The sequence below is a fragment of the Typopeltis vanoorti genome, chromosome 9, assembly GCF_054136105.1.
Source record: "Typopeltis vanoorti isolate ZY-2024b chromosome 9, IOZ_Tvanoo_1.0, whole genome shotgun sequence".
Classification (NCBI taxonomy): domain Eukaryota; kingdom Metazoa; phylum Arthropoda; class Arachnida; order Uropygi; family Thelyphonidae; genus Typopeltis; species Typopeltis vanoorti.
The window spans coordinates 30,521,289-30,536,695 of NC_143557.1; the positions used below are offsets into that span (position 1 = coordinate 30,521,289).

The following is a 15,407-nucleotide window of genomic DNA, read 5'->3' on the forward strand; positions in this document are numbered from 1 at the left end:
ATCTCCTCTTCTTTCTTACTCTTATTAAATGTAAAATTAAAATTAATTCAATTAAGAGTTAACTGCTGCGCCCAACTATTTAACTTGAAATACACTAACAAAATACGCTTAACATTTCCACTATAATTTTAAAGTGATTTATGTGTCATCTCCAGCAAATAAAGTCAGTCTTTCATATTTACCCTTTCTTCTAATGATGACCACTTAACTATAGAATTTTCTAGGGTTTTATTTTCTGCCTTGCTAATTTCTCCTTCCTCATTAGCTTGTTACCTTCCTTCCTGTATTATAGTCCTGTTGCCAATGAGGAGTACTTTCTTCTTTGCATTTCCTTCATAATATTTTCTTTCTCCACACCCCTTCATGATTCCATGATAACCTTTTAACAATCTGCCATTGCCATCAGTTATGTATCTCAAACAAGGATCTAAGCCTCTCTAAATCCTACCCACACCTCATCGTGGTGGAGAGGTGAACAGGAGATGTAGGTGAAGTATGTCAGAAGCTTGATCTTTCAGCAGGGCCACCCTAGGCATGAAGGCTACATCAATATTCCCAGCTAACGTGGGAGCCGTCTGGTGATTAGGCCAGCAACCTGTCATTGGACTTAAAACAATATCGCTCGAGAAACCAAGACAAACATGAATTGAATTGAAAAATTGGATATCAATCAGAAACGGAAAAGAAAACGATACGGAATAATAAAACTAGCAACATGGAATGCAAGAGCGATGAATGGAAAAGAGGAAGAATTTATACAAGAAATAGCCAAAAGAAACATTAACATAAGCAGCATAACAGACAAAAAAAAAAAAAAAGAAATGGAACAATGAACATACAAGACTATATATTTATATACAGTGAAAAAAAAAAAATAAAACAGAGCTGAAGCCAGAATAGGAATAGTAATACACAAAGAGTTAAATGAAAATATAGAAGAATATAAATATATAAATGAAAGAATATTAACAGTTAGGATAAAAACAGATAGAGATAAAATAAATGTAATTACAGTATATGCCCCAGAAGAAGGAAGAAAAGAAAAAACAGAAGCTTTTTATGAAGACTTATAACAAATAATACAAGAAATAAAACCAAATGAAAAATTAATTTAATGGGAGACTTAAATGCATGAATAGGAAATATACCAATAAATAGAATTATGCGAAGATTTAATGAGAAACAATAATGGAGAAACATTGATACAATTCTGTGCGAATAATAAGTTAAAAATAATGAATACATTTTATCAGCATAAAAAACAACATAAAATAACTTTTGGAAACATAATAGGACAGGAATCAATAAGAGATTATATTATATGTAGCAAAGTAATACACCCATCAGTAATAGATGTTAGAGCGTTAGCATCAGCAGAAATTGTAAGTGATCATAATCTGTTAATATGTAAACTAAGACTTTACAAGAAATGGGTGAAAATAAAATCTAAAGAAAACCAACACAGTGCCAAAATAAAATTTAAAGTGGAATTATAAAAGAAGAAAGTATAAAAACATTATACTAAAATAGATTAAAACAAAAGTTTCAAGATAACCCATTAAGCAGTGAACAACATGTAGAAGATAACTAGAAGATTTTTAAAACAAATTTAACTGAAATAGCAACAGAAGTATTAGGGGTAAAAAAAAAAAAAAAAAAAAGAATAACAAATCAAGAAGATGGACTCCATGGCTTAATGAAGAAATAAAAATATTAACAAAAGAAAAGAAAGAAAAATATCAAAAATATCTACAAATGAAAACAACAGATAATTGGAATGAATATTCCAATTATCTGTTGTTTTCATTTGTAGATATTTTTTAATAAAAAGAAAACAGAAAGCAAAAATCAATTTTGGGAATCATATACAAAAGAACTTGAACATGATTTCTATGGTATACAGAAAAAAATGTGGTGATTTATTAATACACAAAAGAAGGAAGAAGCAGAATGTATCCCAATATTAAAGGTAGAAATAGAGGAATTAGAAAATTATTTTGAAACCCTTTATAACTAAACAGTTGAAACAAAAGTAGAACTAGGTAAACAAACAAATCAAGAAGAAGAAATAAATACAACAGAAATGAAATTGAAAATGCAGTTAAAAAATTGAAAAATAGAAAATCACCAGGTCTAGATAATATCAATAATGAATTATTAAAAATGGTAAAGAAATTATAATTCAGAGTTTAAATATATTATACAACCAAATAATAAATACAAAAAAGATACCGGTAGAATGGAAGAAAAGTATAACAATACCAATATTTAAAAAAAGGAGATAAAAAATATATAGAAAATTATAGAAGGATAAATTTATTAAATACCTCATTAAAAGTACTAACAAGAATCCTAAATAATAAAATAACAAAGGAAATTAATCTATTAGATGAACAACAAGGTTTCAAAGAAGACAGATCATGTACAGATGCAATATTCATAATCGGACAATTGATAGAGAACAGTAAGAAACTATTTATATGCTTTATAGACCTGGAAAAAGCATTTGACAGAATATTAATTCAAGATGTAATAGAAATATTGCAGAGAAGAAAAGTAGCAGAAAACATAATACAAATAATTAAAGAAATATAAGATAATAATAGTTGTATAATAAAAACACAAGGAAAAATAAGTAAAGAGATACAAATTAGTAATGGCATTAGACAAGGAGACTCTTTAAATCCAAAAATATTCAATATAATAATGGATGAAATAATACAAAAAAAGTACAAAATACAGGAGTGAAAATAAACAATAGAATAATAAGAACTATATGTTATGCAGATGATGTAATATTAATTGCAGAAAATGAAACTCAGCTACAAATATTACTACATACATTTAATAAAGCAGCAAAATTGTATAATATGAAGATATCAAAAACTAAAACAAAATGTATGACAATATCACAAGAACCACAAAGATGCAAATTAGAATTGGAAGGTACTATTATTGAACAAATAACGAATTACAACTATTTAGGTATACAACTGAACTGGGAAGGAAGGCCACATCAAGAAGTCAGAGAAAAGTTGCAAAAGCTGCAAGAATATCAGGATGCTTGAATGAAACAATATGGAAAAATAAACATCTTAGAGTAGAGACAAAAACCAGAATTTATATAGCAGTAATCAGGCCTATTATGACATATAATGCAAAAACAAGACCAGACAGTAAGAAAACAAGACAAATGTTAAACACAGGTGAAATGAATATATTAAGAAAAATAGTAAATAAAACTAGATTAGATAAAATAAAAAATACAGATATAAGAAAACAATGTGAAATACAAGCAATAAACAATTGGGTAGCAACCGAAGAAGAACATGGATTGAACACGTGGAAAGAAGTGAAGATAGAATAATAAAACAAGTCTATAGTTGGAAACCAAAGAATAAGAGAACAGGAAGACCCAGAAAAAGATACTATTAAAGAAGATGAAGTCTTGGTCGCAACAGATACTACATCTAATGTGTGAAGAAGAAGAAGGATATAAGCTTTAATGACTTCTCTCCACTTCAGCTGATCATGCTATGGCATGAAAAGTTACCACTTGGTTTCCTTAAGTCTGTCATAGTCTGCTGTTGGAGGAAGTTTGGACCTATCAACTTATCATATCAAAAAACTACATCAGATTATGCAGTTCTATTATAACTATATGGAGAACTGTTGTTAAATCCAACAATCCAGATTATAATTAACTACTTGTCACTCACTGTATCATCTGGCTTAATGTTTCAGAATCATCTCTCCTCTTCATGACCAAAGGCAACACCCCACATCAAGTTGGAACCTGAAGTTCCACCTAGAGGAGACACAACTCTTCTGAGATCATCAGTAATACCTCCATTCCATCTTTTATCCTTTCTGAAAAATGCTATATTCATAATTTGGAAATATTCTGAAACATGAGTTTTGTGTGGCTCCCAATTTGTAAAAGTACAAATGATTAAAGTCAAGTTTAATTGTTGAAATAGCTACCCCTTTTTTTATTACCAACCCACAGGCATTATATAATACATTATTTATTAATTAAAATTTAAATTTAGAATTAATACAGAAATCTTCCATTTATCTGACCACAGTGGGAAAGCAAATACACCACGTTGATTTTTGAAAGATCAGATAAGTGATCAGGTACAATCACATGGTTCTGTACCAGAAATTGACAAACTCTTAACTGGCTTTAATCATAATGTATTGTCTCCTGACCAGGAGGTTGACTACATGATGCAACTCATGGCTGACTATGGGTGTAAGGAGAATATGGTGAGGACACTATCTCTTCCACATTCTTATAAGTATTCATGATTGTAGATTGTGTGTTCATGGGCAGGTTTGTCTGTTCTGAAGGATTAAAAAAAACCCAAGTTTCTGAGTGAAAAAAACCTTCTATCTCTGTATGAGACCGGCTAACTCACCTTTAGTAAAAAAGAGACCAGATAAGTTGTTTGAAGTTTTTCCACTTGGTTATACTATAAATTAAAGATACCAAGAAATTGTATACTTGGTTAAATCCTTTATCCAAGTGTAAGTAAACAAAGTTTGCACCTGAAGTATTTTCAGGACTGGGGCAACTCGTATATAGAAGCTAATGACTTCACATCACTTGCGGTAGTATCCCATAATTCAAAGCACATATCCTTACAGGTATGTACAATGTTATGCATTAAGGGAAGGGTCACTATCCAGACCGGTTTAGACCTTTATTGATACTAAGGCAAGTGATGTGAAATCATCAGTTTAGATATATGAGTTGCCCCAGCCGGTGCAAACTTTGTTTGCTTACACTTGGATAAAGGATTAAACCAAGTATTTCTTGGTATCTTTAATTTATAGACCAGATAAAGGTTCTTCACATCATGTATGGGAATCAAACCCAGGTCTTTCCATACAAAGGGCTTCTGTACTTACTGAGCTACAGAGACTCTAATTAGCTTTAAAACGTGGGTGGTCTGAAAAATTCTCAGTCTAACAATGAAAAAATGAATTTATAATTTCAACATTATTTGTCAACATAATCTCCCTTAAGACTAATACATTAATTCCAGCATCATTATCCCATCCCTGTAGTGGTTCTCAGTAAGATCTGTAAAATAGTCCTCTACAGCTGCAATCACCTCTTGATTCGAATAAAAAAATGATGAACAGCTAGGAAGATTTTTAGATTTGAGAAGAAATAGAAGTCAGAGGGAGCCAAGTCTGGGGAATGGAGTGGCTGTTCCAAAAGGTGGCACACAATTTGGCAACTCCTATAGGTAGAGATGACCTGCTAATGCTTTTGGCTGGTATCTCCACTTAAGCCTGGCTCCAACTGAAGAGACCTCAATAAAGGTCGAAACTAGTCTGGGTAGTGGCCCCTCCCTTAATGCATACCATTAGACATACCCGCAAGGAGATGTGTTTTGCATTATGGGAGATACTGAGATAGGAGTGTTAGTAGCTTGCTCCACCTTTGCAAGGAGTCGTCCTGGTGTTGCACTACCTTACCCCAGTCCTGAAGATACTTTCAGGCGCAAACTTTGTTTGCTCACACTTGGATAAAGGATTAAACTAAATTTATTAAATTCATAGTGCAGATCCCTTAATTTTCACATTGCCAAAACAAGGATTTTTTCATTTAGTCTGGTTAAAAGATGGGAATAATATTCCCCGGTTATTGTTTTACCCATTTTAAGATAATTAATAAACAAAATGCCTTTAGCATCCCAAAACACCAATGCCATGACATTTCTTCCTGATGGAACCGACTTTGTTTTCTTTGGCCTGAACAAAACAGTGGACTGAAAGGCTTCTTCTCACTGTTTTGACTGCTGTTTGGATTCTGGTGTGAAATGGTGAATCCAAATCTAATCCATAGTAATAAATCGACCCACAAAATCAGTTTTATTCTTGTTAAAACGCTCCAAGCACTGTTCAGAGATTTTTATGTGAGTGCATTTTAGATCTGCTGTGAGCAAGCGCGGCACCCATCTTGTGCAAAGCTTTTTGATTTGCAATTCTTCATGCAAAATATATCCTACACGTTCTTTTGAAATTACTATAGTCTCAGCAAAGCAATTTCACACACTCTGACTTGCCGGTCATCCAATACCATATCGTGTGATTGATCAATGATTTCTGATGTTGTTACAGTACGGCCGTGTTTAAACTTGGCAGTCTATTTCTTAATTGTCAAAATCGAAGGAGAAGAGTGTCAATAAACCTTAATGAACTGCGAATGATTTTCTTTGGTTGTTAAACCTTCTTTTACAAAGAATTTTATAACCACACGATACTCAATTTTATCCATTTCAACGGACACAGACAACACATCGGTTTCCAACAGCTGAATAAAAAAAGAACTACTTGATAGAATGACTTTCAATTTTATATGGATGCTTATGGCAGATGTTCCACCTCGGAAAAAAAAAATCTTACCTATTTTTTTCCCATTTATGGTCCAGGCCAAGAACTTTTCAGACGTCCGACACATATTTGAATTACTGGTATTCTTGCCAAATAAACTAACTGGAATTTGAAATACTTTATTAATTACTCAACTAATTTTGTGATATCCACGTGTTTCACATTATAGGTCAAATATGTGAATAAACTAAAACAAAAGGGGGGTGCTTAAGGGTCAAAGCTGTATAACTGAGAGGAGACCTCCACATAGCCTTTAAAGGAATGCAGAGAACCGACCAGGGCTTCTGACCTAATGTCCAATCCTCACCTTCTTGTGGTGCACCCTGTTGGGTATCTACCTGGATACTGAACGAACGAGGATGGGCTGGCAATTTAAGATTTAGTCGACCAAATTGTAGTCCTATTGGCTTAAACTAAAATATAAAACGATGGTAATAAATTTAGTTTAATCCTTTATACAAGTGTGAGCAAACAAAGTTTGTGCCTGAAAATATCTTCAGGACTGAGGAAAGGTAGTGCAACACCAGGCAACTCGGAGCAAAGGTGGACCAAGCTATCATCACTCCTATCTCAGTATCTCCCATAATGCAAAACACATCTCCTTGCGGATATGTAAAATGTTATGCATTAAGGGAAGGGTAACTACCCAAACTGATTTCGACCTTTATTGAGGTCTCTTCAGTCTGCAACGAGATGTGTTTTGCATTATGGGTCTTGGTCCACCTTTGCTCCAAGATGCCTGGTGTTGCACTACCTTTCCTCAGTCCTGAAGATATTTTCAGGCGCAAACTTTGTTTGCTCACACTTGGATAAAGGATTAAACTAAATTTATTATAGTCTCACCAAGTGCTAAATAAACTTTCAATAAAATGATGGTACAACATGACAAAATTTCATGACGGCTGGGGTGTCGCCTGGTTAAACAAGGCCCCCATTGTTTTCACCAGGAAACCAGGGTGAACAGCGAAAAGTCAGCTATTGGAACAAATCTGAAAACACACCCCAACTCAACATCACCAGAGTTAAAGATTGGTACCATCAACATAAGAAGCCTGAATGGAAAAGGAATAGAGCTAGATGAGAATTTGATAAGTACCAGAACAACATAATAGGGGTGACTGAAACAAAAAAGACAAAAACTAGTGAGATTATTCAGAGCAACAAACACAAAATATTATATTCAGGCAACAACAATCAAGGAAAAGCAGGAGTAGCCATAGTATTCAACACTAAATATGAGGCTAATCTTCTTGAATGGCAGGCAATTTCAAGTAGAGTGATGTGGGCAAATATCAGAATAGAACTTGAAAATGAGACTTATTTGTGCCTATTGTCCCACAGAAGGTTCTACTAAGGTAGAAGTGGAGGTAGAATTTTTTGAGGCTTTAGAGAAAGCAATTGACACAATGAAAAAGAAAAAGTTGGTCCTTGTTAGGGATCTAAATAGCAGAGTAGGAAATGATTGTCAGACATACAAAAATATTTTGGGAAAATTTGGAGAAAAGAGCAAAGCTAATAATAATAGCAAATACCTGTTGAATTTCTGCTCAGGACATGGACTGATTATTACTAACACCATGTTCCATCATAAAAATGTGCACAAATTCACATGGATAGAAGAGGCAAGGAATAAGAAAACTCTCAATGACTATGTTATTGTTGATAGTGATGTTTTCTCCTTGGTCCTTTTGCACTTTTGTACTTGGTCTTTTGCACTACACAAGAGTGTACAGAAGATTTGAAATTGGAAGTAATCACTATTTAGTCTTGAGCAGGATAAAATTGAATACAAACTGAAAAGAAGAACATGTAAGAAAGTTTTAAAGCGAATAAAAGTTGAGCAGCTCTCAGATGTGAACTGTAGACTTAAATAGACAAACATTATTAAAAAAAAACTGAAGAGTTTGGGAACAGCAACCAAACATTGGAGATTCAATGGCAAACCCTGAAGAAAACATTGATTGATTCAGCCAGAGAGGCATGTGCTGAGGATGTCTTCAAGGACAGAAAAATCAGAACTCCATGGTGGACAAAGGAAGTTAAAGAGGCCATGAAGGAAAAGAAGAAAGCATATGAAAAGTTCCTGGAAAATAATTCGGCTTGTGATCTTAGAGAATACAGAGACAAATGTAAGAAAGCTAAACACTGTGTAAAATTAGCTAACAAAAGTCATGCGAGGACTTTGGCAAGAACATAGAAAATAAATATCAAGAAGGTGACAAAATATTCTGGAGGTTGTTGAAGAAGCTTAGGAATGGAAGAAAGAGTGCTGTAAAAGGAGTTAGAGATGATAAAGGTGACATGAAAATGGGAGAAAAAGATATCCTTGAAGTAGGTAGTAATTACTTCGAAAAATTTGCTAAATGAAACAAGCAGTGATAAGCACAGCAGTAAAAAACACTCAACAGGTATACAGTCAGGAATACATATCCATATTTGAAGTAGAAAAAGCCATCAAAGGCTTGAAATGTGGAAAGGCAGCAAGAGTAGATGATATTCGACCAGAAATGCTGAAGTATGGTGGTATAAAAGTCTTGCAGTGGCTGCACTGCATAGTTCAGAAGGCTTGGACAGAGGGACGAATTCCCGATGATTGGAGTACAGCTCATATAGTACCCATATATGAAAATGGAAATAAAACTGAATGTCAGAATTACAGATATTTCCCTACTGATTGTTCCTGATAAGATTTATGCAAATTTACTTGAGAAATGGTTGAGAAGAATTGTGGAAGAAAAGCTTGGTGAAAACAAGCTGGATTCAGGCAAAATAGAGGCTGTCAGAATCAGATCTTCACTTTACGACAAATAGTTGAGAAATCATGGGAATATAACAAAGATCTGTATTTAAGTTTTGTCGATCTGGAAAAGGCATATGACAAGGTGTCAAGAGAAAAGCTATTCAATACACTAAAGTTATATGGTGTCAATACGGCATTATATCAAGCAATACTTAGTCTTTATTTGAGTTGTAAATCAGCAGTTAGAATTAAAGGAAGTGCAGGAAGATAGTTTAATGTTAAATCTTGTGTCAGACAAAGATGTACATTATTCCCTCTGTTATTCATTATCTATATGGATCACATTATGAAGGAAAGTGGTATTAAACATGATATCAAAATTGGAGATGTTAATGTCAGCTCTTTGCTTTATGCAGATGATGTTATACTTCTAAATAAATCCGCTACAAGTCTGCAAGATTCCCTGACTAAATTGAATAACTGTTGTAATAGATATGGTATGAAGATCAACAATAAAAAGACAAAGACAATGAAAATAGGCAGAATCATTGAAAATGTCAACTGCATTATGAACAGAGAACTCGTGGAACAAGTAAAACATTTCAGCTACTTAGGCACGATTTTTAGTGAAGATGGTAAATTAAATATGGAAATAGACAACAGAATCAACAAATCTGGTATGGTAGGAAGTCAGTTGAATAAATTCATATGGAATAAGAGAGAAGAAGAGGGGAACACTAAATTAGCTGTATATAAGACAGTGTTCAAACCAGATTTAACTTATGGATCTGAGAGCTGGGTCAGAAGTAAAACGCTTGACCAAAGACTAGAGACCACAGATATGAGAGTCCTGAGAAAGATTATAGGCGTGAACAGATGGTATCAATGGCAATATCATAATAAAAACGAGGATATTAGGAAAGAACTTGCCATTGTCAGCATTCAGGAATGTGTTAGCAGAGCTAATCTCAGGTGGTATGGTCACTTAAACAGAATGGGTGAGGAAAGATTAGCAAAACAAGTGTTCTCTGCGAGGTTGGCAGGAAAACGACCCAGAGGAAGACCAAGATATAGGTGGATTGATATGCTACAAAGTGCCTTAGACGATAGAAATATAAGATCTGATAATGTTGCAGTCTTGACAAGTAACAGATTGATTTGGAGGAGAATTGTAGATAGGAAGTTAGTAATGATGTAAATTTTTCATATAGTATTATCATATCCTGTACACCCCTTGAGGGTACATGGCAGGAATTTGATGATGAATAAAACAAAAAAACTATGTCAGTCTCACAGACAGACAGATGATGATGAAAAACAAAAGATTTCAGAAGAACAGTATTTCTCCTCTGTATACAGTAATAACAAGGCTACTATGACAACAGAGCATAAAGCTTACCTTCTACTCTCTCTCTCTCAACTAGACTTCCCCATCCATCATTTAGAAAGCCTGGTGTCTGCAAAAACATGCAAGAATGAAAGTATAAATCAAGACTGGCATCACATACAACTGAAACTAAACATCAAGTCCTATGGCAACAAACTGAAATGATAAAACACCCTCAAAAGTGCAACAAGTAAAAGGGGATGATTTTACATCAAGTTTGATCTCCTCTCATTAAACATAATATACATGTGGTTGTCGGCTTTCTTTCCATTATTATTCCTGTTTTCAAATATTTCATAGTGAACATTACCTGTTTGTAATCTCATTTTTATTTTATTTTTTTTAGTTTATTAACTTATTTTTGCTGATGATGTGAAACACATAAATTTCATGAAACTAGATGAGTAATTAATAAATTATTTCAAATTCCAGCTATTTTACGTGGTAAGAATACCAGCAACATGTATCATGTCCTCATTTAACAGATAACTGAATAATGAAATCATAACCTTATACTTTATCAGACAATAATCCACTGAAATGGCCAGCACATCATCATAATGCAGGCTGGTTTTCTTTACTATCTTTTCCTCACTAAATTTTATAACCTTCCAAAATTTGATTTGTTTTCATAGTTTCCATATCTACCTTTTAATATATTGCTATTTGGTTTTCACTTACCAGATGGTTTTTCCCAAATTGCATCATTTTTGGCTCATTTTTAAGAATTTCATCTAAATTCTTAAAAAATCACCATCAACATAACAGTATCACCATCAACCTGATCTTCATATTATCTAGATATGCCTGATTTATCATTCTTTCAAATTTTAATTAATAAATAATCCATTAATATAATGCCTACTAGTTGGTAAAAAAAAAAAGGGGACAGCTCCAACAATAAAGCTTAGTTTTCATTGATTTGATGAGTCCATTATATTTTATTCCCATTAATATATTATCCTCTGTCAACCATAGAGCACTCACATGATTTGTGGATTGACTAATTTTATCAATACCATAAATTCTGCCTCTTTATTATTAATACTCTTCGAATTGATGTATAAGCATAATATCTAACTCCTTGTCTCTCTTTTTTCTCAAGATTTCTTACTTGATATATCATTCCACAAAATATTTGATTCCAATGCTTTTAGTGATACCATGCCTGAAGCAGAATATCTCATACCATCATCATTCTTTTTATGCTAACCAGTTATTTTCGTTAAGTACACTGAAAGATTTAGATGAAACTTAATACCTGCACCTTAATATATTACATGACATCCCACTGTTTATGATAATGAACAGTAAAGGAAAATAGAAAATTTTTTCAGCTATTTATTATTTGCATTACTTGGTAGTATAGTGGTTAGTATCCCTGCCTGTCACGCAGGAGACAGGGTTTCGATTCCCCACCGGGGAGTTTAGTTTTGCCAGCCTGGTTGGCCGAGTGGTTAGCGTATCCACTTTCCAGCTAAAAGGCTGTGGGTTTGAATCCCACCATAGGCATGGATGTTTGTGATTGTCTCTGAAAATACTAGTGGTGGTGGTCAGCGGTAGATGTCATTGGTGTAGATAATGAAGGTAGTTGGTGGAATAGTGGAGACAGAGTGTTGTAGAGTAGGTGCCATCCCTCGATGAGTCTTTGGACTCCCTGGAGGTGTTATATAATAATAATAATAATAATAATATTTATAGAGAAAAAAATTCAGAAGCTCAACAATACACATTACAGATTCTGTTACAAATAGAAAAAAAAGAAAATAAAACAGTGAGGAAAAACTTCTAAATAGAACAGCATCACTTACATTTCAGTCGGGGCATTAGGCGAAAGAATATACACATTTTTATCACATAAAGGATAAATTATAGTTGCTTTAGCCCAGTAGACTAGGTGGCCAACCAACTGAAAAACCTGCCATAATGAAGTAATAATTAGTTTATATGAATATCAACATGTCAGTTTAATGATATTAGTATATTTACACAGTGAAGTGTTTTCCAGAGTTAAAATGGCTTATGTAATGAATTTGTACAACACAAATTTTCCAGCATTTCTATCCCTATATTTTAAAATTCCTAAACACGATTAATCTTCTGTTTTGTTTCCATTTCCCCCTGCCCCTTCACATGCTTCTTCCCCACATAATTAGAGTGGATGGAGTTGGATATTAGATCCGTGTGGATTAGAGATGGGCTATCTGATAGGCATCAAAAGTTGTGCATGAAAGAGCAATATCCTGGAAGAGGAAAGTCACTAGTGACATTCCTCTTCTGGATTTTCAAAAAAAAAAAAAAAAACATTGGGAAAGATTTGAATAGGGATATTCAGTTGTTTGCAGATGATGCAAAGATGGGAAGAACTATGAAGTGTAGAAGGGATGTTGTGGCTTTATAAGGACTTGAACAGACTGACTGAGTGAATAGGTACAGAAGTGGGGATAGTAGTTCGATGTTATAAAGTTTAAGGATTTAAAATTTGAAAAATAAACAAAGATGGGATTCAGAGTTCACACTTGGTGGGGATATTGGAGGAGATGAAGGAAATAAGAAATCTGGGAGAGTCAGCCTTGCTGGCTGAGTGGTTGGCATACCTGCTCTCCAACCAATAGGCTAAGGAATCGAATACTGCTATAAGGATAGGGACCTATCATAAAATTTAAATTAAAAATTTGTAAAAAAGAATTAAAATTCGTAAAATTTAGAGAACACTGCCAAAATTGTGAGGACAGCACAATGAATTCTGACTTGTAGAAATAAACCAATGTATAAGGCTTTGATTAGGCTACATATGGATAACAGTGCACAGATCTGGTCATTGGGTTTTCAACAGAAAGAAGAGAGGTCCACAGATGATTGACTAATGTATTTCTAGTCTCTGGAATACTGAATATGAAGAAAAGGTTGAAAAGATGCAACTCACGAGTCGAGTAAAGAGGAAGAGAAGGAGGGGGGGTGATATGATAGAGACAATTTGGTAAGGAGTTGTTATAAGAGTAACAATGAAGAGGTTTTTCATAGAATGGTGAGAGATGGAAGAACAAGGGATCATTCCTAGAAGCTATATAAGGAGAGTATGAGAACTAGGTTTTTTGCATGGAAAGTGGTGAATGATTAGAATGTACTGCCTGAGAGTGTGGTGTCTGCAGAGAACTTGAATGCATTTAAGGCATGGTATGATGAGCTCTGTGTATGACAGAGGGACCTCCCATTATGAGTCATTGACTCTGTGGGATCTGGGGATAACACTAATTCTTTATGATAAAAATAAATACAGCAATATGTTAACTTTTTTCGTAACAAAATTGATTGAAAGTAGACTGTATTTAATTTATTTCCCATCACAGTGTTATGGTTCTTGAATTACACCATGGCACTTGTTGAATGCATGTTCACTAAATTTTAAGTTTGAAAATCACCCAACTTTAAATTTTAAACCTTTTCCCAAAATGTTAGATGTACGGCATTCCTTGTAAAATGTTTGCCTCAATGGAATCTCAAGGCTCTGGTAGACCCTAATTAAGCAGATGAGAGAAAGATGTGAAAAGTTTTTTACCTTAGGTATATGTTAAAGATACTAAGTAATTTTATAACCTGTTGAAACTGGTTTGGGTAGTGACCCCCACTCATAACGTATAACATCATACATCTCCTAGGAGATGTGTTTTACATTTATGGGAAATACTAGGAAAGTGATCAGAATTTAATCCATCTTTACCATGAGTTGCCTTGGTGTTGCACCACCACCATCAGTCTTGAACAATGTTCAGGCACAAACTTGGCTTACTTGTCTGGTTGCTTACTTGGGAAAAAGGATTAAAACCAAGGTTATAAAATTACTTCGTATCTTTAACATATATTATACCCAAGGTAAAAAACTTTTCACATATTTCTCTCATCCGGAGATTCGTAATTAATAAGGTCAAAGCACCTTGTGGCAACTTGCATAGGCAAAATTGATAAGCTCTATAGTACTTAAACCTTGGCATTTCAGGGTCTGCCTACTCACTGATGAGACCTCAATAAAGGTTGAAACTGGTCTGGATAGTGACCCCCGCCCATGATGTATAACATCATACATCTCCTAGGAGATGTGTTTTACATTTATGGTAAATACTAGGAAAGTGATCAGAATTTAATCCATCTTTACCATGAGTTGCCTTGGTGTTGCACCACCACCATCAGTCTTGAACAATGTTCAGGCACAAACTTGGCTTACTTGTCTGGTTGCTTACTTGGGAAAAAGGATTAAAACCAAGGTTATAAAATTACTTCGTATCTTTAACATATATTATACCCAAGGTAAAAAACTTTTCACATATTTCTCTCATCCGGAGATTCGTAATTAATAAGGTCAAAGCACCTTGTGGCAACTTGCATAGGCAAAATTGATAAGCTCTGTATTACTTAAACCTTGGCATTTCAGGGTCTGCCTACTCACTGATGAGACCTCAATAAAGGTTGAAACTGGTCTGGATAGTGACCCCCGCCCATGATGTATAACATCATACATCTCCTAGGAGATGTGTTTTACATTTACGGGAAATACTAAGGAAAGTGATCAGAACTTAATCCATCTTTACCACAAGTTGCCTTGGTGTTGCACCACCACCATCAGTCTTGAACAATGTTCAGGCACAAACTTGGCTTACTTGTCTGGTTGCTTACTTGGGAAAAAGGATTAAAACCAAGGTTATAAAATTGCTTGGTATCTTTAACATATATTATACTGAAGGTAAAAAAACTTTTCACATATATATACTTGACTTACTTGTCTGTTTGCTTACTTGGGAAAAAGGATTAAAACCAAGGTTATAAAATTACTTGGCATCTTTAACATATATTATACCCAAGGTAAAAAAACTT

The 15,407-nt window shown here is 34.0% G+C and overlaps 1 protein-coding gene across 2 annotated transcripts in view; it reads right to left on the minus strand.

Annotated features, from left to right (window-relative positions):
* Nprl3 (GATOR complex protein Nprl3) overlaps nt 1-15,407 on the minus strand; it is a 654,348-nt gene that overhangs the window by 205,384 nt on the left and 433,557 nt on the right. For both annotated transcript variants that reach the window (XM_090398550.1, XM_090398549.1), the window contains exon 10: nt 12,350-12,456. In XM_090398550.1, the coding sequence (XP_090254676.1) occupies nt 12,350-12,456 (107 nt within the window). The remainder of the gene's footprint in view (nt 1-12,349; nt 12,457-15,407) is intronic.